We start from the raw sequence: 23,692 nt of genomic DNA, 5'->3' as shown, positions 1-23,692 counted from the left end.
CTTTAAATAGTAATCCCAGAGAGAATGAAGAACAGACTCACGCTGAATACCTAGTTTGACCATTGGGATCTCAATCATACTAAGATATGGGAGGTCAGTAGAAACCTGACCTCAGCTTGTTTGCTGGATTCACACTTAATTGCATATAGGATCCAGAAGACCTCGGATTTTCCGTCTTCATATCTTTTAAACTGAGTGATAATAAGCATGATTTCAAAATTGCCCATGTTATAAACATTTTGTGTTCATACCATGTTTATATTTTTAAAAATATGCTAATTAACATACTAAAATTTAATTTAGGAAACAATTATTGGCTAAATATTGTAAATACGAAGAGTTCATTTAAGTATCTTGCAAAGTGAGTGTGCCATCAAGAGCAAAGGCTGGAATGTGACCATTTTTCTCTGAATCAAGATTAATTAGCTTGATCATCTATATAGATACTCATGCCTAAATCTCTCCGGGTTCAGTAAAGCTTCTTCAGGAATAAGTATGTATAGGATTACAGATTTAATCCTTCCTACAGGCTAGTGATTCTAAACTACTTTTAGCAATGATTATGGGGAAACAAGATCGTGAATGCAGAAGTCTAGAGGGAAATGTAAATTCTTGAACATTTGAAAAATGCATGCACAAAATGTTACTGAATAATGTTTTGCAGATTACATCTAAGCCTTGCACAACTTTTAAACCACATTTGGTCCCCCTCTCTCTTTTCTCATTTTTTAACAAACAATGACAGCTGAACTTATCTGTTGCATATGCCAGAATTTTGTTTTGTAAATGGCTGTCAGCCAAATCTATTTTTAGAGGTCAAGGTTAGTCATTTTCTCAAAATACCCTTGCTTGAAAATACAGGCTCAAATCTCTATCGTATGGCTATTATTGAGGATTTTTTTCATATGGATTTAATAAGATGAAAAAAATAGAAACACAAATCAAGCATCCAATATGAAAGGAAGAGACAGTGGTGCAAAATGTGGCCATAATTAAAATCTACATGACAAAATTAAAGTGAAGAATTCTTGAGAATCTTGTGTTTAGACGGAGAAAGTGTACATCTGTAATGTGAGTTGCTTCTGCAATCATGGCTGATTAATCTACCATTTTCCTGACCAGAATCAGAACAACTTTGTCAGAATTGCTCTTATGTCCTATAGTGACGAAGGAATTTAATCATTCTTTTCTAGCCTTCTGCCGCCGAAATAAAGACAGACTACTTGTCAATCATAATGGATCCTGAAGAAGTCCCCTTAGATGAACAATGTGAACGGCTTCCTTACGAGGCCAGCAAATGGGAGTTTGCCCGGGAAAGGCTTAAGTTGGGTAAATATATCTATGTTATTCTTTTTTTTAAAGTTTTTAATTTTTTTATTTTTCAATATATAAACATTCCATCTTTCCTTAAACAGTGTGTCATCTGGATACAAATATCCCTGGGCAACAGCTTTCAGCATTTACAACATCATTCGCTTTAATATTAATTCTCTAATCTTAAAATTGTAGTATATTAAACAATCAAACATTATTAACCTATTCATTCTCCTCTTAACATACCTTCTAATAAAAATACAATAATAACATTAAGCATAATTATCTTTCTCATCATAATACTAACAGATCATCTTATTTATACCTCTATCTTAACATATTTTCTATTCCTCTTTAACTGTCTTCTTTTATTTCCAATTTCACTTATTTTTTACCTAACCATTGATAAAATACTTAGCATATCTTATAATATTTGTTTTTTCTCTTTATTAGTATAGTGTTTATCTATTCTTCTAGCTACAGTTAGTACACAAATAATTAAATCGGTATTCTATATTATTCTGAATGAGTAGCATGAGAATTTTAAAATGCTGGTCATTATGTACTTTTCTTCATTTGATTCATTAACTAAAATCCGGATAAGAATTTTTTTTATCAAGGGAAGTATTAATTGGGATGATTACACAGGTATGTTTCTTTCACTTCTATATATGTAGGCATATACAATCCATAAGCAAATACACTGGAGCAGGCAGCTACATTAAATCTAAATAATCATAATTCCAGTAGATCCTGCATTTTCCTGCTTCTTTTGAAGATATATGTAGCATTTGAATTAGGATATATATATTATAAAAAAACAAGATTTCTGCCTTGAATGTGCACATAGTAAAATTATATTTACCACAGTTACAGTAAATATTCGAGTTTCTTAAAGAAGGGTATGGAAGTTAAAATAGGTTCTTGCTTGGAATGCAGAAAACAGCACTCATATAATTTTCCTGCTTAAGATCTCAGTATTTCACAAAGATATCCTGCATCAATCATACTTGTAATCCTTACATTACAATACTACATTTTGCATTTTTATCTACTTTGAAAATGTTGTGTGTTGGGAGTACTTATGTGCTTATGTTAATATTTTGTTTTGACCTGAAAAATTGGAATTCTACTTTCAAAACAAATTTCAATTTAGATGTTTCCAGGTTACAGACTAACAGAATGTTCTAGCTGATTGAAATTTGGCCATAAAAACTGAACAAGGATATTTCATTCTCAAAAAATGAGATTTGCTACAGGAATAATATCCTCGGGGCTGTGCAGGGATTTGTTTAACGGGTTCCAGTGTTCAAGTTGGACAGCCATAGAAATTCTCTACATAGATATTTGCTTTAAGGTAGCATTTTTATGTGTGCGGCCACTATATGTCTTTCACAATGCATTGCTCTGAGATTCTCTTCTAGAACTGTGCATAAGCACAGTGCAAGGCTGAATAGACAGAATAGAAAGCATGGGTAGAATTGTGGTCTGAGTCTTTGTTTCACCTAATGATACATTAGAAAAGAGCCGAGGTGGCGCAGTGGTTAAATGTAGCACTGCAGGCTGACTGCAGTTCAGCAGTTCGGCTGTTCAAATCTCACCGGCTCAGGGTTGACTCAGCCTTCCATCCTTCCAAGGTGGGTAAAATGAGGACCCAGATTGTTGTTAGGGGCAATATGCTGACTCTGTAAACCGCTTAGAGAGGGCTGAAAGCCCTATGAAGCGGTATATAAGTCTAACTGCTATTGCTATTGCTATACATGCATTTTACTGTCAAAACCTTACTCATTAGAGGCACATTTCCCCCCATCCCCATGCCAGTTTCCAGATCAGGGAATCCTGGAATGAAAAGGAAAAAAAAGCTGTACTGTGAAATCTTGATTCCTTTGACATTGACCCCATTTGTTGAAGGAAGTGCACTGATAGATTTCAAGTGCATTAACTCAAAAGCATAAAGCATGAATGAAACAGATATGTGTCTTCCAGAATGAATACAAGTATCACCAAAGCAAATTTGCTACGAAGCCACAATGGTTCTTATGTCCATCATTTATTTGCACTGGTCAAGGTTGAGTTAATTCAGTTCCTTAAATTCAGGTTTGTAATTAGGAATTAAGGTACAGATCAGAACTAAGAACAGCATAAATGGTGTGTGTGTGTACATGGGAAATGGGAGAGAGAATGGCATAAACAAAGAAAGAATGTTGTGATCGTGAATGAAAAACAGATTTTGAAAAATTGGCGGAGTTCAACATGTTGCTAAATCATCTTTTGCCCAAATCTTAGCTGCAGGGGAGTCAGTCCAACCTCATACTGACCTTGGCAACAAAGACAGCTATTATCGGAACATGTCTCGGTATGACATGTTCTTGTGGAGCTTCTCATTTTTAGTCTCACACATATTTTTCTTTCTTCAGCAGAAAACCCACCCTCATAATTCATAAATAGAAAGTGACTATATGAATTTTAGTGTTTTTCAGTAAATATTTGTGGAAATTGGAAGACTAACACTGGTAGTCTTGAAAGTTGCCAAAGTTGGACAAGGTTGGTGGCATAGCCAACACCAAACAATCCAAATGTTTATCAGAAAGTAAAATGATGAAGTTGCTCTCCATCAACTTCTTGAAGCTCTCCAGAATCTCAATCCTAAATCATTTACCTTTGTCATTTTTTTCTAGGCAGGGGCCAATGCCAAACAAAGCACCAAGTTGTACTTACTCATTATTACTATTTTTTAGAAGTGCTTATGGAAACTATGTCAGGCCTAGAGACATTCTTGGAAATAAAAATAATCCTTAAGGCAACTAGTTTGTTTCACACCGTGTCAATTTTTCCCTTTTTTCCCAGCCAAGAATTATGAAAGGCACTAATCACCTCACCGTTGATGAACAAAACAAATTTGTAGCAAATGCAAAAAATGGGTATAAATCAAAATAGATGAAAAGGTGGGACTTTATACTGAATGAACTTGAACTCAGCAAGAGCTCATAGGTCAAGCAAAGAACTAAAGGAACATTGATCTACAAACTGCTCTGCATAAAATAATAATAATAATAATAATAATAATAATAATAATAATAATAATAATAATAATTATACAATTGTATCACAGCGGCCAGTTGTTTCGCCGGATTTGGCATTGGTTACTAGTCGGGCCCCACCCAGGGGCCTAGGACGTCGTAACGTATTTTCGTAATATGCGTGCAGATCCAAGCAGTGCGGCTTTTTGCATTTGACTGATGGTGATTTTGTCAATTTTTAACTGTTTTAAATGTAATTCCAGTGCTTTTGGAATAGCACCCAGTGTGCCAATTACCACTGGAATTACCACTGCTGGTTTGTGCCATAGTCGTTGAATTTCGATTTTTAAGTCCTGATATCTTGCGATTTTTTCATGTTCCTTCTCGGCGACCCTGCTATCACCTGGTATTGCGATGTCTATGATTGTGACCTTATTTTTCTCAACCAGTGTGATGTCTGGTGTATTATGCGCCAGTATTTTGTCGGTTTGTATACGGAAATCCCACAAGATCTTGACCATCTGATTTTCGGTGACTTTTTCAGGCTGATGTTCCCACCAGTTTGTTGCTGTTTTAATATTATAATTTTTGCACAAATTCCAATGGATCATTTGTGCTACTGAATTGTGCCGCAATTTATAATCAGTCTGCGCGATTTTTTTACAGCAGCTGAGTATGTGATCAACAGTTTCATCAACTTCTTTGCAAAGTCTGCATTTGGCATCATCAGAGGATTTTTCGATTTTGGCCTTAATGGCATTTGTGCGGATAGCTTGTTCTTGCGCAGCCAGGATTAGTGATTCTGTTTCTTTCTTTAATGTACCTGTTTTTAACCATAACCAAGTTTGTTCACTGTCCACTTTATCTTTTATTTTTTCCAGAAATTGACCATGCAGTGCTTTGTTCTGCCAACTCTCCATTCTTGATTTTATCACATCTTTTCTGTATTCTTGTTTTGTCTGTTGGGCCTTCAGTAGATTTTTGTTCTTTACTTCGATTAATAGATGTTCTTGAGTGTCTTTTAAATAATCAGCCAGTGCATGTTTTTCTTCTTCAACTGTTTGCTTCACTTGTAATAATCCTCTGCCACCTGATTTTCGGGGCAGATATAGTCTATCAGTATCACCACGTGGATGTAAACTGTAGTGCATTGTCATTAGTTTCCTGGTTTTTCGGTCCAAAAGGTCCAAATCAGCTTGTGTCCAGTTAACTATGCCAGCTGTGTATCTTATAACTGGTATTGCCCAGGTATTTATGGCCTTGATTGTATTTCCACCATTCAATTTAGATTTCAAAATTTTCTTAACTCTGTTGGTGTACTCTCGCCTGACAATAGTTTTTACTTCTCCATGCTTGATGTTATCCAACTGCAGAATGCCTAAGTATTTGTAGGCTTCATTTTCTTTGCATTTAATTAGTTGGCCATTGGGCATTTCAATTCCCTCAGATGCAGTGATTTTGCCCCTTTTTATGGATACAGTGGCGCATTTTTCCATGCCAAACTGCATTGAAATATCGGTGCTGAATACTCGGACTGTATTTGTCAATGATTGGATTTCTATTTCTGACTTTCCATAGAGTTTCAAATCATCCATATATAGTAAATGCGAAATTTTTTCAGCTTTTTTGGCTGTTTGGTAGCCTAATTTCATTTTTTTTAAGATTACTGATAGTGGGATCATTGCGATGATGAAGAGAAGAGGTGAAAGTGAATCACCCTGGAAAATTCCTCGCTTGATATTAACCATTCCGTAGCTCTCATTCCCTACTGCCAACTCAGTTCTCCATTGTTTCATTGCCTTTTCAGTAAAGGATGTAATATTTTTGCTAATGCCAGTTGTTTCTAAGCATTTTATGATCCAACTATGTGGCAGTGAGTCAAATGCCTTTTTGTAATCAATCCAGACCATATTTAAGTTCGTTTTTCTGTTCTTACAATTTTCTAATATCATTTTATCAATTAGAAGCTGATCTTTTGTGCCCCTGCTCCTTCTTTTGTTGCCTTTTTGCTCTACTGGCAAGATGTTGTTTGTTTCCAAATAATCCATCATGTTATCTGCAATAATGCCTGTGAGTAATTTGAAGGTTGTTGGTAAGCATGTTATTGGTCTATAGTTTTCAGGTGTTGTTCCTTTAGTTGGATCTTTCTGAATCAAGTATGTTTTTCCAGTTGTCAACCATTCATCAATTTGGCCCTTTTGTAAAATTTCATTCAGTTGCCTGGCCAATATTGCATGTAAACTGGTCAGATATTTGAGCCAGAAACCATGTAATTGGTCCTTTCCAGGTGATGTCCAATTCTTTACCTTTTTAACTCGATTTTTGATCATCTCAGTTGTTATTTCTAATACTTGCATTTGTTTGTTGCCAATGCTTTTCTCAAAGTCATGTATCCACTTTGCTTCCTTGTTGTAGTCCTTTGCATTTTCCCACAATTCTTTCCAGAATTCAACTGTGGCCTGCTTTTCTGGTTTTTCACTTTTGGTGTCACCATTCACATTAAGACTTTGATAAAAACGCCGTTGGTCTGATCGAAATTGCTGATTTTGTTTATATTGGATGATTCGTGCCTCATATCTTTCAATTTTTCTAGCTGTTGCTGTTATCTGCTGTTTTACAATCTCTACAGCTTCATTGATGTTTCTTGTATCCAATCTATATCTTCTGATTAGCCGATCTATGATTTTGTTGTTTTTAAGCCGTTGCTCATGCATGTTCTTTAAGTTACTAGCATCTGCCCTTAATTTTTTGATTTTTTGTTCTAGACGGATTTTCCACTTTGGCTTTGATGCTTTTTCTGTTGTGTGACTAGGTACTTTAATTTTAATGCCTAGTTCATTAGTGACTATTACAGCTGCGCTGTACATTAACTGGTTTGTTTCCAAGATGGATCCCGGTTCAATTGTTGAAAACACTGCATTAACCATTTTCATGATAGGGGCCAAAATTTTCTTAGGCACAGTTTTTAGTGATGGTAAACGTTGCCTTTCCTCATTAAGCAGAAAATGCTCCATGATCTTATCCTTCAATTCTTTTTGTTTTTGAGTTAGTTCATCAGTTGGTTCAGTGATAACTGGTTCTAGTGGTGGTGATGTTATTTCCTCCCTGAGAGCTTCTTCTGGGAGTTCTACTATAGTGTCTTTAGTTGTGTCTTGAATATCAGTTATTTCCGCTTGTGATATTGTTTTTTGGGTTTTGCAATTTGCCTGAATTTCCTCATGTTCAACTTCACTAAACACTTTATTCCGTATAATAAATCGCCTTTGATCTGCTAGTCGTTGTTCACTAACATTTGAATCTGGATATTGTTGTTTCCATAATTCATACATTCGCTTTAAATATCCTCTTTTTTCTGGCTCTGAGTTGTAGTAACAGGCCATTATGGCACGGTTTTCTTCTGCACTATATTTTTGTCGTTTTGTTGGCTGGTCCACTTGTAGCCCACTTGTCGACGGATGTCCAGGGACCCCAACATCCGCTGCGGCCCTTGTTAACCCGCGCGACGACCGATGCGGTATGGAATTCTTATTCGTTTTTTTCACCATATTGTATGGGTTGGCGGGGGTTTTTTTACGGGACCAGATGCCAACCTGATCCCAACCTTCCTCCTTTCTCATCCAGGCTTGGGACCGGCAACGGCGGAGTTGTTGTTATTATTATTATTATTATTATTATTATTATTATTATTATTATTATTATACAATTGTATCACAGCGGCCAGTTGTTTCGCCGGATTTGGCATTGGTTACTAGTCGGGCCCCACCCAGGGGCCTAGGACGTCGTAACGTATTTTCGTAATATGCGTGCAGATCCAAGCAGTGCGGCTTTTTGCATTTGACTGATGGTGATTTTGTCAATTTTTAACTGTTTTAAATGTAATTCCAGTGCTTTTGGAATAGCACCCAGTGTGCCAATTACCACTGGAATTACCACTGCTGGTTTGTGCCATAGTCGTTGAATTTCGATTTTTAAGTCCTGGTATCTTGCGATTTTTTCATGTTCCTTCTCGGCGACCCTGCTATCACCTGGTATTGCGATGTCTATGATTGTGACCTTATTTTTCTCAACCAGTGTGATGTCTGGTGTATTATGCGCCAGTATTTTGTCGGTTTGTATACGGAAATCCCACAAGATCTTGACCATCTGATTTTCGGTGACTTTTTCAGGCTGATGTTCCCACCAGTTTTTTGCTGTTTTGATATTATAATTTTTGCACAAATTCCAATGGATCATTTGTGCTACTGAATTGTGCCGCAATTTATAGGTTTATAGGTTTAGGTTTATTGGGATTTATATGCCGCCCTTTTCCCTGAGGGGACTCAGGGCGGCTTACAACCACAGGGGAGGGGAGGTGCAAGGTCAAAACAAAACAATTGGTGAACAAAAGAAAAATAATAAAACACAACTTTCATTCAGCAATCAAACACTCGGGCGGGTGATTGGAAACCTATTCCCAGGCTTGCTGGGAGAGCCAGATCTTGAGGGCTGCGCGGAAGGTCTGGATCGTGGTGAGGGTGCGGATCTCCATGGGGAGCTCGTTCCATAGGGCCGGGGCAGCAGCAGAGAAGGCTCTCCTCCGTGTGGTCGCCAGTCGGCATTGACTGGCTGATGGAATTCGGAGGAGGCCTAGTCTGTGCGATCTAATTGGTCGATTTAGGGAGGTAATCGGCAGAAGGCGGTCTCTCAAGTACCCAGATCCACTACCATGGAGTGCTTTAAAGGTGGTCATTAGTATCCTGAAGCGCACCCGGAGACCAACAGGCAGCCAGTGCAGCTCGCGGAGGACAGGTGTAACGTGGGCGAACCGAGGTGCGCCCACTATCACTCGCGCGGCCGCATTCTGGACTAGCTGTAGTCGCCGGATGCACTTCAGGGGCAACCCCATGTAGAGCCCATTGCAGTATTCCAGTCTGGAGATCACAAGGGCTCGAGTGACTGTTGTGAGGGCCCCCCGATCTAGGTAGGGCCGCAACTGGCGGACCAGGCAAACCTGGGCAAATGCCCCCCTGGTCACAGCTGACAGCTGGTGGTCAAAAGTCAGCTGTGGATCCAGGAGGACTCCTAAGTTGCGGACCCTATCTGAGGGGTATAAAATTTGACCCCCCAGCCTAAGCGTTGGTGTATTAGCCAAATTATTGGGGGGGAAACACAACAGCCACTCGGTTTTATCCGGGTTGAGCACCAGTTTGTTAGCACTCATCCAGTTCTTAACGGCCTCCAGACCCTGGTTCATCACGTCCACCGCTTCATTGAGTTGGCACGGGGCGGACAGATACAATTGCGTATCGTCCGCGTATTGATGGTATTTTATCCCGTGCCTCCGAATGATCTCGCCCAGCGGTTTCATGTATATGTTAAATAGTAGGGGGGATAAGACCGAACCCTGGGGTATCCCACATGTTAGGGGCCTCAGGGACGATCTCTGCCCCCCGACTAACACCGACTGCGACCTGTCCGAGAGGTAGGAGGAGAACCACCGCAGAACAGTGCCTCCCACTCCCACCTCCCGCAGTCGTCGCAGAAGGATACCATGGTCGATGGTATCGAAAGCCGCTGAGAGGTCAAGGAGAACCAGGATGGACGCATAGCCTCCATCTCTGGCCCTCCAGAGATCATCGGTCAATGCGACCAAAGCGGTTTCTGTGCTGTAACCAGGTCTGAAGCCGGACTGGAAGGGGTCAAGATAGCTAGCTTCCTCCAAGGCCCGTCGAAGCTGAAAGGCCACCACCTTCTCAACAACCTTCCCGATAAAGGGAAGGTTGGAGACAGGACGAAAGTTGTTTAAGATGGCTGGATCTAACGATGGTTTCTTTAGGAGGGGTCTCACCACCGCCGTTTTGAGTACGGCGGGGAAGTGCCCCTCCCGAAGAGAGGCGGTGACAACCGCCTGGATCCAGCCATGTGTCACCTCCCTGCTGTTAGCCACCAGCCAGGAGGGACACGGGTCCAGAATACAAGTGGAGGCACTTACAGCTCGGATGGCCTTGTCCACATCCCCAGAGGCAACTTCCTGGAACTCAACCCAGAGTTGATGTGGCAGATGATCCTCCTGTGTCTCCGCTGGATCTACTGCGGTGGAGTCCAAGTCCGATCGAAACCGAGCTACTTTGTCCGCCAAGAATTGAGCATAATCCTCAGCCCTACCCTGCAAGGGGTCTCCCGCATCCCTCCTATTAAGGAGGGAGCGGGTTATCCTGAACAGGGCGGCTGGGCGTGACTCGGCGGACGCAACCAAGGAAGAAATATATGATCTTTTTGCAGTTCTTAATGCTCGAACATAGTCCTTGGTGCAGGTGGTTAAGAGTGCTCGGTTTGCCTCAGACTTATCGGACCTCCACTGGTGCTCTAGGCATCTCCTCCGGCGTTTCTTCTCCCGGAGTTCCTCGGTGAACCAGGGAACTCTCCGGGATCCACTGACCCGGAGGGGCCGTAGTGGCGCAATCCGGTCGAGAGACTCCGACGCCGCCGAGTACCAGGCGGCAGCCAGAGTCTCCGCCGAACTGTGGGCGAGGGTATCAGGAATAACCCCAAGCTCCGTCTGGAACCTCTGAGGGTCCATAAGTCGCCTGGGGCGGAACCACCTGGTCGGTTCCTCCTCCCTACGGTGGGGGTTTGGCCTCCGGAAGTCAAGCCTCAGTAGGCAATGGTCTGACCACGACAGGGGTATGATCTCATTACCCTTCAGACCAAGATCACACATCCACTGCTCCGAGAGGAATACGAGGTCGAGCATGTGACCCGCTGCATGGGTTGGGCCCCGAATTACCTGGGTCAAGCCCATGGCTGTCATGGAAGCCATGAACTCCTGCGCCCCATCAGAGCGTTCACCGAGCGATGGCAAGTTGAAATCCCCCAGAACAATAAGCCTGGGGAACTCAACTGCCAGCTCGGCTACTGACTCGAGGAGCGAGGGGAGGGATGCTGCAACGCAGTTGGGAGGCAGGTACGTTAGCAGCAAACCCACTTGACCCTTGAGGTCCAACTTTATCAGCAGAGACTCACACCCGACAAGCTCCGGAGCAGGGACCCTACGAGGTAACAGAGACTCCCGGATTACAATAGCCACACCGCCACCCCTTCCCTGGGCTCTCGGCTGATGAAGCACCTGAAATCCCTCTGGGCACATCTCTACGAGGGGGACTCCTCCTTCTGTGCCCAGCCAGGTTTCAGTAATACATGCCAGGTCTGCCCTCTCATCAACAATTAAGTCCCGGACGAGGGGAGCTTTGTGAACAACAGACCTGGCATTTAGCGACAACAGCCTGAGCCCAGGGTCCTGACTACTCGCGCCATCTGGTCTTGGAGTGGGACTCCTAGGGCCGGAAGGAGGGATCTCTGTAATGTAGCGAACCCTCCTTCCCCGGTAATGGCCAGCCCTAAGGTCCCCGCCGTATCTGCCTCTCCCTGTCACGACCGCTATGCTCCGGCCCACTCCCATGTCCATGGTCCCCCCAACCACCCCGGTTCCTCCCGCCTTCCCCAGCAGGTCCTTCGAGTCAAACATTCTCATTTATCCACTCTAACAAATCCCACGTAAAAATTTAAAACATATAAAATACAAAGGTAACAATTACTAAAAGTGGGCCATTCATTCAATTCCAAACAACTCCCATACACTCAACATTCTATTTAAAATTGCGCAATTATAATATATAATAATATGGAAACAGTGGAGGAAGCGATGGTCTGCTCCTCTCCCTTCTTATGTCCTGGGGAGATGTCCTTAGCCACCACGTCAAAAGTACGTAGTATGTAAGGTGGCTGTAGACAAACAGAATTGAGTATAAAGCTCCAGAGTTCGTAAATGGCTCCCATATAGTCTTGTCCCACTGGTGGAGGTTAGCGGGCTGTATATTCGAAGGTCTCTTTCCCAAGGATATATAAGGCCCCCAATGTAGGGGACCAGAGTTCGAGACTGACTTGCACCGCTCTTGCAAATGGAGGGAAAAATGTTGGTATTTTCGGGGCTCAATCCTTGCCCCTGTAGCCGCCATCCTCTATCGCTCCCTGCCAGTTGGCCACAATCCTACTCCTCCTAGTGGTTAAGTGAGCAGGGAGCAAGGTCCGGAGGGGGCTACAACGATGGTAAATAGTAAAGCAGCAGATGACAAATAATAAAATAGGTAACCAATAGTAAAGTGAGCAGAGATAGATCCGAGGGGGGGGGCGTCTGGGGCAGTAGCAAGCACAGCCCTTCGATCTGTGAATTCAATGCAGCCTCCAACGGCTTCTGACAGCCTCCTTCTTTAAAATAAGCTAAATCAAAAATTTAGTCCCTCTCAGCTCACAAGTCACCAAGACTCACAGACGTACAGTCACAGTCACAACCACTCAGCTCCAATGAAGTCAGTAGGCTGGCTAAAAAAGAAGATGTAGAAATGTAATGCTGTGAGTCAGCTGTTTGGGGCCGCCATTTCCTCCATGCTTTCCTCCACAATGTTTTTCTTTTCAGCTTCAGCAGCTGTTATTCCGCTGCTCTGGGATGGCTAATAGGACCAGGGGCCAGTAGGTAATTGGCCAAGGGGCTCACCAGCAGCACCAGGGGCTTCCAAGAGATGGTAAAGTGGTGGGGGGGCTCCGGACGCCCGCGCGCCGCTCTCACCGCCGCGCGCCGCCGTCGCCGCCTTCCTCGCACAGCTGGGTGGCCCAGGACCAGGGGCCAGTAGGTAATTGGCCAGGGGGCTCACCAGCAACACCAGGGGCTTCCAAAAGATGGTAAAGTGGTGGGGGAGGCTCCGGACGCCCGCGCGCCGCTCTCACCGCCGCGCGCCGCCATCGCCGCCTTCCTCACACAGCTGGGTGGCCCGGGCTGCCGCTATAACAAGATACGAGCCTCCGTTTTTCCGCGGGTCCTGTGGGTTCCGAAGCTCTTAAGCTCTCCCAGGAGCTGTTTCCAACAGTTTTTGCGGTCCGTTTGGAGGCTTCCCGGAGCTTTTTCGCCAGGTTGATGTGGAGCGAAAAGCCCGGTCGCCATTCCAAACCCGCGCATGCGCCGCTGTGTCAGTCTGTTATAATCAGTCTGCGCGATTTTTTTACAGCAGCTGAGTATGTGATCAACAGTTTCATCAGCTTCTTTGCAAAGTCTGCATTTGGCATCATCATCATTATTATTATTATTATTATTATTATTATTATTATTATTATTATTATTATTATTATTATACAATTGTATCACAGCGGCCAGTTGTTTCGCCGGATTTGGCATTGGTTACTAGTCGGGCCCCACCCAGGGGCCTAGGACGTTGTAACGTATTTTCGTAATATGCGTGCAGATCCAAGCAGTGCGGCTTTTTGCATTTGACTGATGGTGATTTTGTCAATTTTTAACTGTTTTAAATGTAATTCCAGTGCTTTTGGAATAGCACCCAGTGTGCCAATTACCACTGGAATTACCACTGCTGGTTTGTGCCATAGTCGTTGAATTTCGATTTTTAAGTCCTGGTATCTTGCGATTTTTTCATGTTCCTTCTCGGCGACCCTGCTATCACCTGGTATTGCGATGTCTATGATTGTGACCTTATTTTTCTCAACCAGTGCGATGTCTGGTGTATTATGCGCCAGTATTTTGTCAGTTTGTATACGGAAATCCCACAAGATCTTGACCATCTGATTTTCGGTGACTTTTTCAGGCTGATGTTCCCACCAGTTTTTTGCTGTTTTGATATTATAATTTTTGCAGAAATTCCAATGGATCATTTGTGCTACTGAATTGTGCCGCAATTTATAATCAGTCTGCGCTATTTTTTTACAACAGCTGAGTATGTGATCAACAGTTTCATCAGCTTCTTTGCAAAGTCTGCATTTGGCATCATCAGAGGATTTTTCTATTTTGGCCTTAATGGCATTTGTGCGGATAGCTTGTTCTTGCGCAGCCAGGATTAGTGACTCTGTTTCTTTCTTTAATGTACCTGTTGTTAACCATAACCAAGTTTGTTCACTGTCCACTTCATATTTTATTTTTTCCAGAAATTGGCCATGCAGTGCTTTGTTCTGCCAACTCTCCATTCTTGATTTTATCACATCTTTTCTGTATTCTTGTTTTGTCTGTTGGGCCTTCAGTAGATTTTTGTTCTTTACTTCGATTAATAGATGTTCTTGATTTTCTTTTAAATAATCAGCCAGTCCATGTTTTTCTTCTTCAACTGTTTGCTTCACTTGTAATAATCCTCTGCCACCTGATTTTCGGGGCAGATATAGTCTATCAGTATCAGCACGTGGATGTAAACTATAGTGCATTGTCATTAGTTTCCTGGTTTTTCGGTCCAAAATGTCCAAATCAGCTTGTGTCCAGTTAACTATACTAGCTGTGTATCTTATAAGTGGTATTGCCCAGGTATTTATGGCCTTGATTGTATTTCCACCATTCAATTTAGATTTCAAAATTTTCCTAACTCTGTTGGTGTACTCTCGTCTGACAATAGTTTTTACTTCTCCATGCTTGATATTATCCAACTGCAGAATGCCTAAGTATTTGTAGGCTTCATTTTTGTTGCATTTAATTAGTTGGCCATTGGGCATTTCAATTCCCTCACAAGCAGTGATTTTGCCTCTTTTTATGGATACAGTGGCGCATTTTTCCATGCCAAACTGCATTGAAATATCGATGCTGAATACTCGGACTGTGTTTGTCAATGATTGGATTTCTATTTCTGACTTTCCGTAGTGTTTCAAATCATCCATATATAATAAATGAGAAATTTTTTCAGTGTCTTTGGCTGTTTGGTAGCCTAATTTCATTTTTTTAAAGATTACTGATAGTGGGACCATTGCGATGATGAAGAGAAGAGGTGAAAGTGAATCACCCTGGAAAATTCCTCGCTTGATATTAACCATTCCGTAGTTCTCATTCCCTACTGCCAACTCAGTTCTCCACTGTTTCATTGCCTTTTCAGTAAAGGATGTAATATTTTTGCTAATGCCAGTTGTTTCTAAGCATTTTATGATCCAACTATGTGGCAATGAGTCGAATGCCTTTTTGTAATCAATTCAGACCATATTCAAGTTCGTTCTTCTGTTCTTACAATTTTCTAATATCATTTTATCAATTAGGAGCTGATCTTTTGTGCCCCTGCTCCTTCTTTTGTTGCCTTTTTGCTCTACTGGCAACATGTCATTTGTTTCCAAATGATCCATAATGTTATCTGCAATAATGCCTGTGAGTAATTTGAAGGTTGTTGGCAAGCATGTTATTGGTCTGTAGTTTTCAGGTATTGTTCCTTTAGTTGCATCTTTCTGAATCAAGTATGTTTTTCCCTTTGTTTCATTTTTTTCCAGTCTAGATTTTATCATCATCATCATCATCATCATCATCATCATCATCATCATCATCATCATCATTATTATTATTATGTTAATCTTTGGTGAGATTCACAGCCTTTGGGGCTGGTTGGTAGCTCAACAGCTTGAGTCCTAACCAAGGACCTAGGAGCTGTTAAGGTAACATCGGAGGATATAAGTTGTTCCAAGTAGGGTGGTTTTTTGTAGAATCAAAATGTTCAAGTCAGTTAAATTTAGAATTTCCAAATAGCAAGGTAGCCCTTTAGGTATTGCTCCAAGGGCTCCAATTACAATTTGTTGTTGTTGTTGTTGTTGTTGTTAATCTGAAACTTTTTCTGTTGGGAAAGCCTAGGATTCTTCCCTCATAACAAAGCCATCAAATAATAAAATAATCCAGAAATAGCTATTCTCTATAAAATAGTCTTGAATATTTCAAGCTGCCTCACAAAAGTAGAGTAGTTAGATTTAAATCCAATATAGTGAAAACTACAAGACAAAAATAGCTGCAAATATATATTTATAACTAAAGTGATACAACAATTCATAACTAAAGGGTACAAAGCAAATAAAATATTTATCTGGTCATAAAAGATATTCTGTACATCTTCATTAAAAAATGAAGTATTTTGCATATTTACAGCGGGAAAGGTGTTTGTGCAAGTTCTAAAAAATATCTTCAACTTATCAACATTAGATTAATAAAAGTGACCAAGTATCAAATGGTACAGTAATCATTCAGTCACAAATTAGATAAAACCTTGCTTCTGTCTATCTATTTGCTCCAAGGTCTAAGAGCTGCATTTAGTTCTGTTATTTATGCATTGTATTTATTAATCAAATTTGTAAGCTACCCAATTTTCAACAATTCTGATGAAATGAAAATTTATGTTTTTTATGAAATGAAGTCAAGGTTTCCCCACTTTTGAAGCATAAGGGCTCTCATATTGATGTCTTTGTAAGATAAATTACACATAATGAAACATTTCACATAAAAAATCTATTCTCTCTCTTTGTTGATCTCTCCTATTCTACTAAAACAATCTTCATTGGAAAACTTTTGAGTTTGTAAATTCTTGGTTGCAATTCTGTTTAAATTTATACCATGTAAAGTATGTTCAGGATGTAAACACCCAGATTCAGTCAGTATATTCAGACATTTTGCTAAGAATGCTGAGGTTGGGCCATGGCATAAAGAAAAACCCTGATAATAAGCCATTTTAAGAAAAGTTAATTGCTTATTCCTGTTTTTTTACTTTTGGCCTAATATCATAAAAGATCCCAACTAAAGATGGCATAATTTTTCAGAAGTTAAATATGAAGAAAGGAGAATTTGCTGCAGAGGTACCAAAGACTTGAGTCCAGGGTGGGATTCAGCCGGTTCGGACCAGTTTGGGTAAACCACTAGCTTTGACGATCAGCTGAGAGCAAACCGGTTTGCTCCGATGATCAGGTGGGCCCGGTCGCCCACCCCTGCACTATATGGACCTATATTTCCTTTGTTTGAAGCCCAGTTGATAGGCACAGCAGAGCGGATCGCCACACCTCAGCTGTTTTACTCACCGGGGCTACAGTAGAACAGTAGAACTTTTCTAAACTAGAAAACAGTTTGAGCTGTTTTCTAACACACTGCACACACACTCAACAAACCGGTTGTTACACCAGTTGAATCCCACCACTGCTTGAGTCTCAAAACTAATTATTATAAAATCTTGAATATATCCTGTTAATCAAAATAGCCAAAACTGGGCTACATAGTCCAAGTATCTGGCCTGGTATAAGGCAGCTTCTTTACTGGAAATGGACAGTCCTCGATAATGTGCAAGCCTTCCTAAATCTATTCACAAATAAAACTGCAAGTAAGACATTATAAAATATCTAGGATGTTTAATCACAGAGAATCATTTCCAAAGACTATATTGGTTCCTTCTGGAGAAGAAGAGGATCCTTTACACACAGCAGTATCACTGGTGGTGCATTTTGTCTTACTGTGGCATTAGCTCCTCACTCATCCTCCTTAATGAAAAGCCATGGTCGCCTTCTGGCCCAATACAACAAGAGTGCATTGTAGCTAGAAAGAAACTTTGGAGTATATTCTACCATTGCTTAAAATGAGATGTAGCTCACTTTTCATTTAGTAATAAAATTGCTTTCTGTGTAATTAACTTCCTATGCCCTTGGGGAGTGTTTATGCATTTTAAAAAACAAGGAGGATTTCATCAAGGTCTTAAAGTTTTCAAGTATGTTCAACAAACCCTTAAGAGCCTACATTTGGCAGTAAAACGTAATGTGACTAAAACCAGAATACAACAAGAAAAGAAAAAAACAAGAATGGGGATAGGAGTAAGGGAGTTTTATTAGATTTTTTTTGTGAAACTGAGATTGTTCAGATGGAAGATATATCTAGAAAAATATGTCAATGTTATAATTCAACAATACTCTTGGGGTATTTAAGGACCACAGAATGAGGTTTATGAGTTGTTTATTTCAGTGTATAAATGAAATATTAATAGACTTTAAAAAACAAATACAAAATTCTCTGTCTCTATATATGAACAAATGAATGGTAATATAGAATCCTAGTATCATGGTGTAGGAGACTATTTAGGAGTCCAGTTTCTTACTCAGTGCAAGAATTCAATAGAAAACATTATCAGCGAGGGCTTTCCAACTTGTCCATGCTCAACAAAAAGGGGCTATTGAATTTCATTGATCCCACAGCAATTATATTTTTTAAACTATCTCTTCTGTCTTATTTCAAAGCTATTTCAAGTAAGAGCTGAAAAGTTCACAGCGTAGGGCCTAGGCCAATTCTATGGAAAAAGTGCTCCAAAGTATGGGTGCCATTGCTGATAAAAACTTCTATTAAGGAAGACCAATAAAAGGGTTGTAGCAGAAGATCTCAAAAATAGTTGGGGAGAGTTGTTATCTCAGGCATTTGGTCTTAAACAAGCAGAGTTGTAAAACATGTTGACCAGGTCCCAGAAGAAAATAAGAAAATCAATGAATTTATTTTTAAAAACTTTTCAAACATGAATACAAACTTTGGTGTACTAGCCAAATTATGACAATAGTGAGTTGGCCCATGAGATTGGCTGAGATAATGTTTTTTGTTTTGTTTTGTAGTGCAATTTTCTTGGAATTTCTAGACAATTTGTCATTTGTTAAAAATCTTTCTTAATATAACTCAGAAACATTTCAGATGTTGTTACCAAAAACACAACAGAAAAGGCTAAAATACACATGATCAAAAAAAGTCACAAGTAGTAATTTCTCTCTTATTGACCACATTATGTTCACGGTCTCTGTTCCTATTTTTCTCACAACTTAAAAATCCTACACTTAAAATAATTTCAAATAGGTCAATATAATACCGGTTCATTTTATCACACATTCTGCATATTCATGCATTTTTGGTAGAATACTGCCAGGTTGATACCAAGAGAACTTTAAAGCATATTGGAGAGTATAATATTGTAATTTCTCCCCAAAGCTGTCTCACTTTTAAAAATAATTTTAAAACAACTGTGATTTCTTTTTGATGCAGGGAAGACACTTGGGAGAGGTGCTTTTGGAAAAGTAGTGCAAGCAGTTGCATTCGGAATTAAAAAATCACCCACGTACAAAGTAGTTGCTGTGAAAATGCTGAAAGGTATGATGAGCTTGTGTAGAGAAAATCCTCATATTTATTGGGCATAAAATTTGACTCATAGTTGAGGGCAATGGTGGGATTCAGCCAGTTTGCACCTATTCAGGAGAGCCAGTCGTTACCTTTCTAAGCAGTTCGGAGAACCGGTTGTTGGAAGAAATCTCCTTTTGGTTTTTTTGCACTTTACAGGACTAATCTTGTAAGGAAGGCAGGAAGGAAACATTCTGGTGGTGTTTCTAGCCTAATCTTTATTGCACTGCTTACAGAAACTGTCTCTCTGGTTAACCCTTATTACATTGTAACAGCTAAGGCAAAGCGCCCATCAACCTGAGTGATGTTGACTTGACCATGTCCACCCAGTTACATGACCACTGAGCCCCGCCTACCCAGCTGGTCATTAGGGCAGAGAACTGAATTTGAATCCCACCACTTGAGGATAATCAAAATGAATGCATCCTCATTTTCAAATGTTCAAAATTTATAATTGTTGCAATTTATGATCCATACCTTTTCCCCCTAAATGAGAGTGGAAATGTTGGTGCATCTTATACACCGAATACAGCCATTTTTTGCCTCCTGAAGCCCCGCCCCTGTATCTCGTTTTTGCAAAAAACGGCCATTTTTCGCAAAAACGGACGTTTTTTTTGCCTTACCCAAGCCCCGCTGAAGCCTGCAGAGGGCTGTTGGGGGCTGAGGGAAGGCAAAAACTTGTTTTCTTACTTACCTCTTTGAAATCTTGGTGCATCTTATACACTGGTGCGTCATATAGTCCAAAAAATATGTCAATATATTGCATTTTTGCGACAATATAGTGATAGACAACAGCTTTTGAAAATGGCTGAGCTATAATCACTGCAGCTTCTTCTCTGTCCTTCTCTCTCTCTCTCTCTCTCTCTCTCTCTCTCTCTCTCTCTCTCTCTCTCTCTCTCTCTCTCCCCCTCCCTCCCTCCCTCCCTCCCTCATTGAGGCAAAACATTAATCATTAAATGATTAAAGCTGAAATGATCGACCCTGGCCTCCTGGTGAAAAGTTTATAGGCAAAACTCAACCCTTAGTCAGCTCCATGGGTGTCCTGGAACATTCTCCACATCTCCAGATACAGATTTGACATCAACAAATTCCATATACGTAAATAGAGTGAATTGAAGAGGAAGAAAGGCAAGTCTCCAATATATAAAAAAAGGATCCAACAACTAAGAAATAACTTGCTCCAACTTGGAGAGAATTGCCAGTTACACAGCAGTCCCAATTTTAAGTTTCTGGAACAGGTGACATAATTGCAGTCTGACTTTCCAACTATTAAAAGAACCCCAGCAATGAAGTAATCTGAAGTTCAGCAAGGGTGAAACCCTCTGGCAGTGTAGACCAGAGAAAGCTACTCGCGGATCTGGCACTCAGTCCTTCCCTGTAATAATTTCTCTTATCCTTGCAGAAGGAGCAACAGCAAGTGAATATAAAGCTCTAATGACTGAATTGAAGATGTTGACACATATAGGGCATCATCTTAATGTGGTGAATCTCCTGGGAGCATGTACAAAGGGCAGAGGTAAAAAAAATATATCAAAGCTCTTATTTGTTAGTTTTATTTGTTTTGCTTTTATTAGTTTTGCTGTTATGTTATGAGAGAGTATAGGACAGTGATGGTGAAGCTTTTAAGCACCGAGTACCCAAACCGAAACATGCACGCATGTTTGTGCATGTCTGTGCGCCAGAACCACCGGAAACCCAAAGACCAGCTGGCTGGCGCACACCTGCCTGGTTTTTGGGCCATTTTGAAGCCATTTTCCGGACTGTTTTTGACCTGAAGCACAACCTGAAAATGGCTGAAAACGCCCTGAAAATGCTCCCCAAGTGGCCTGCTTTTATGACTGTTTTTCAGGCCATTTCCTGGCTGTTTTTATGGCCATTTTCAGGCTGTTTTTAATGGCCATTTACAGGCTGTTTTTCAGGCCATTTTCAGGCTGTTTTTCCAGGCCATTTTCAGGCTTTCAGGCCATTTTCAGGCTGTTTTTCGGGCCATTTTCAGGCTGTTTTTCCAGGCCATTTTCAGGCTGTTTTTCCAGGCCATTTTCAGGCTGTTTTTCCAGGCCATTTTCAGGCTGTTTTTCCAGGCCATTTTCAGGCTGTTTTTCCAGGCCATTTTCAGGCTGTTTTTCCAGGCCATTTTCAGGCTGTTTTTCAAGCCATTTTCAGGCTGTTTTTCCAGGCCATTTTCAGGCTGTTTTTCCAGGCCATTTCCAGGCTGTTTTTCCAGGCCATTTTCAGGCTGTTTTTCAAGCCATTTTCAGGCTGTTTTTCAAGCCATTTTCAGGCTGTTTTTCGGGCCATTTTCAGGCTGTTTTTATGGCCATTTTCAGGCTGTTTTTATGGCCATTTTCAGGCTGTTTTATGACCATTTTCAGGCTGTTTTTCAGGCCATTTTCAGGGCCGAAAACAGCTCAAAAACATTATGAAAATGGCCCAAATAACAGCCTGAAAACAGCCTGGAAAACACCTAAAAACAGCCTGTCCTTTGGCTGTTTTGGGGGGCATTTTCAGCCATTTTCAGGCACTCTGGCACCTACAAAGACCAGCTGCTGGTCCACGTGCCCAAAGAGAGGGTTCTGAGTGCCACCTCTGGCACACATGCCATAGGTTCGCCATCACAGGTATAGGACTTTCAACTTTAATAAGATTTGTATGCCACCCACTCCCTTGGGACTCTGGGCAGCTCACAACAAAGTAAAAACATTTAAAATATTTTAAAAATACAATATTAAAATTAATATAACATCCATTCCATCAAGTGGGGCTGGAAATTAATCAACAGCCCCAGGCTTGCCAGAACAGCCAGGTCTTGGTTGCTTTATGGAAGGCCGGGAGAGTGGTGAGGGTCCGGATCTCTGTGGGTAGCTCGTTCCACAATGCCGGTGCAGCTACAGAGAAGGCTCTCCCTCGGGGAGCCGCCAGCCGGCATTGTCCGGTTGACGGCACCCGGAGGATGCCCAACCTGTGTGATCTTATTGGTCATTGGGAGGTGAATGGCAGGAGGGGGTCTCTCAGGTAGCCAGGTCCAGTACCATGTAGGACAATTAATGCTAAGGTCACATCAATTTTGTTCTTATTGTTTTACCTTTAAGAAAGCTTTTACCTTAAGTTACTGCTGGTACTATTAGCAGAAATGCATTTTCTATATTTACCTGGTCATTCATGTTGTTCACAGGACCATTGATGGTGATAGTTGAATACTGCAAATATGGAAATTTGTCAGGTTATTTGAAGAGCAAAAGGGATTTATTTTCTGCCCATAAGGTAATGCCTCAATTGGCTAATTATAGCTTTTCAACTCACCCCAAACTTACATTTTATCTCACCGCATCACTGTATCCAAAACAAAGTGATCTTAAAAGAGTTCAGAAATAAGACACTGGTGGCTGACTGGGTCTGTCTAGGCAGCACAACCCCATCTAGCACCAAAGATGGCATAGCCCTGGAACTGGAAGGTTCTAAAAGTCATTCAGTTTTGCTGAAATTCAGCTAATGCCTGTTCTCCCTCATCCAGACCCTCACAGTCTCCAAGCACTCGGATGAGATGTCTACAGCATCCCTTAGTTCAGTAGGGGCAGAGATGTATAATTGGATATCATCAGCATACTGATGACACCTTAAATCATGGCAATGGTTGACCCCCACCCAGCAGCTTCATATACAGAAGATGTTAAGTAGGAGAGGAGAGAGTACAAAACTCTGTAATAGCCCACATAGTAGGGACCAAGGGCAGAAAGTTTATTCTCAATCACCTCCAGCTGGTATCAACCTGGATTATGGTATTGCCAAGTTTTGCAAAAAAAATTCAATGAAAAGGATGTATTCCCTAAAAGTTGTTGTTTATATATTTATAGATTTTAGTATTATGACTTTTCCCTCTTAAACATTTATAGCATATATACAAACATTGTGGTTGATTAGTCATTGCTTAGGAAGAATTTTATGAATTCCATGCTTCTTTAAACGGTCAATATTTTTAAAATCTCTGTAGGACATTATGCTTATCCTCTCTGCTTTTGTTCCAGGCCATCTTAAATTGATCAAGCTAGAGTTAAAAATATTGACTGAGTAGATAGTTAGCTGCACTAAAGCAATGAAATATGTTTTCCCCTGACAAATTAACAAGTAAACTGAAGATGGAGAGAATGCTTTCTCTAACAAAAGTGGTTTTACTCACTTGCATGAATCATTTCCAAGAGACTTAATTCTCATCACTGAAGAACATTAAGTTATGGAAGGAATTTACTGGCACATTTCAAACTCTTTTTGAATGGAAAGACACAAATAACCTACGGCTCGGCCTAAGTAATGTTAAGCACTTCAAAATCACATTGGGTTGGATCCAAAGTTAGTCATACTTAGAATTTACTCCAATTAATGAGATTTAAAAGTCTCTAGTTTAAATGGC

General features: G+C 40.8%; 1 protein-coding gene across 1 annotated transcript in view; it reads left to right on the top strand.

Moving 5' to 3' along the window:
• Positions 1–23,692, top strand: part of FLT1 (fms related receptor tyrosine kinase 1) — a 132,420-nt gene that overhangs the window by 87,176 nt on the left and 21,552 nt on the right. The window contains exons 17-20 of the mRNA XM_087721249.1: positions 1,194–1,329; positions 19,156–19,260; positions 20,690–20,803; positions 22,460–22,548. Coding sequence (XP_087577375.1) covers positions 1,194–1,329; positions 19,156–19,260; positions 20,690–20,803; positions 22,460–22,548 — 444 coding nt within the window. The remainder of the gene's footprint in view (positions 1–1,193; positions 1,330–19,155; positions 19,261–20,689; positions 20,804–22,459; positions 22,549–23,692) is intronic.

This window comes from Thamnophis sirtalis, unplaced genomic scaffold (genome assembly GCF_051295495.1).
Source record: "Thamnophis sirtalis isolate CommonGarterSnake01/CBP01778 unplaced genomic scaffold, rThaSir2_p1.2 scaffold_8, whole genome shotgun sequence".
Taxonomy (NCBI): domain Eukaryota; kingdom Metazoa; phylum Chordata; class Lepidosauria; order Squamata; family Natricidae; genus Thamnophis; species Thamnophis sirtalis.
The sequence above is the reverse complement of the archived record's forward strand: the minus strand, read 5'-3'. Positions and strand labels throughout refer to the sequence as shown.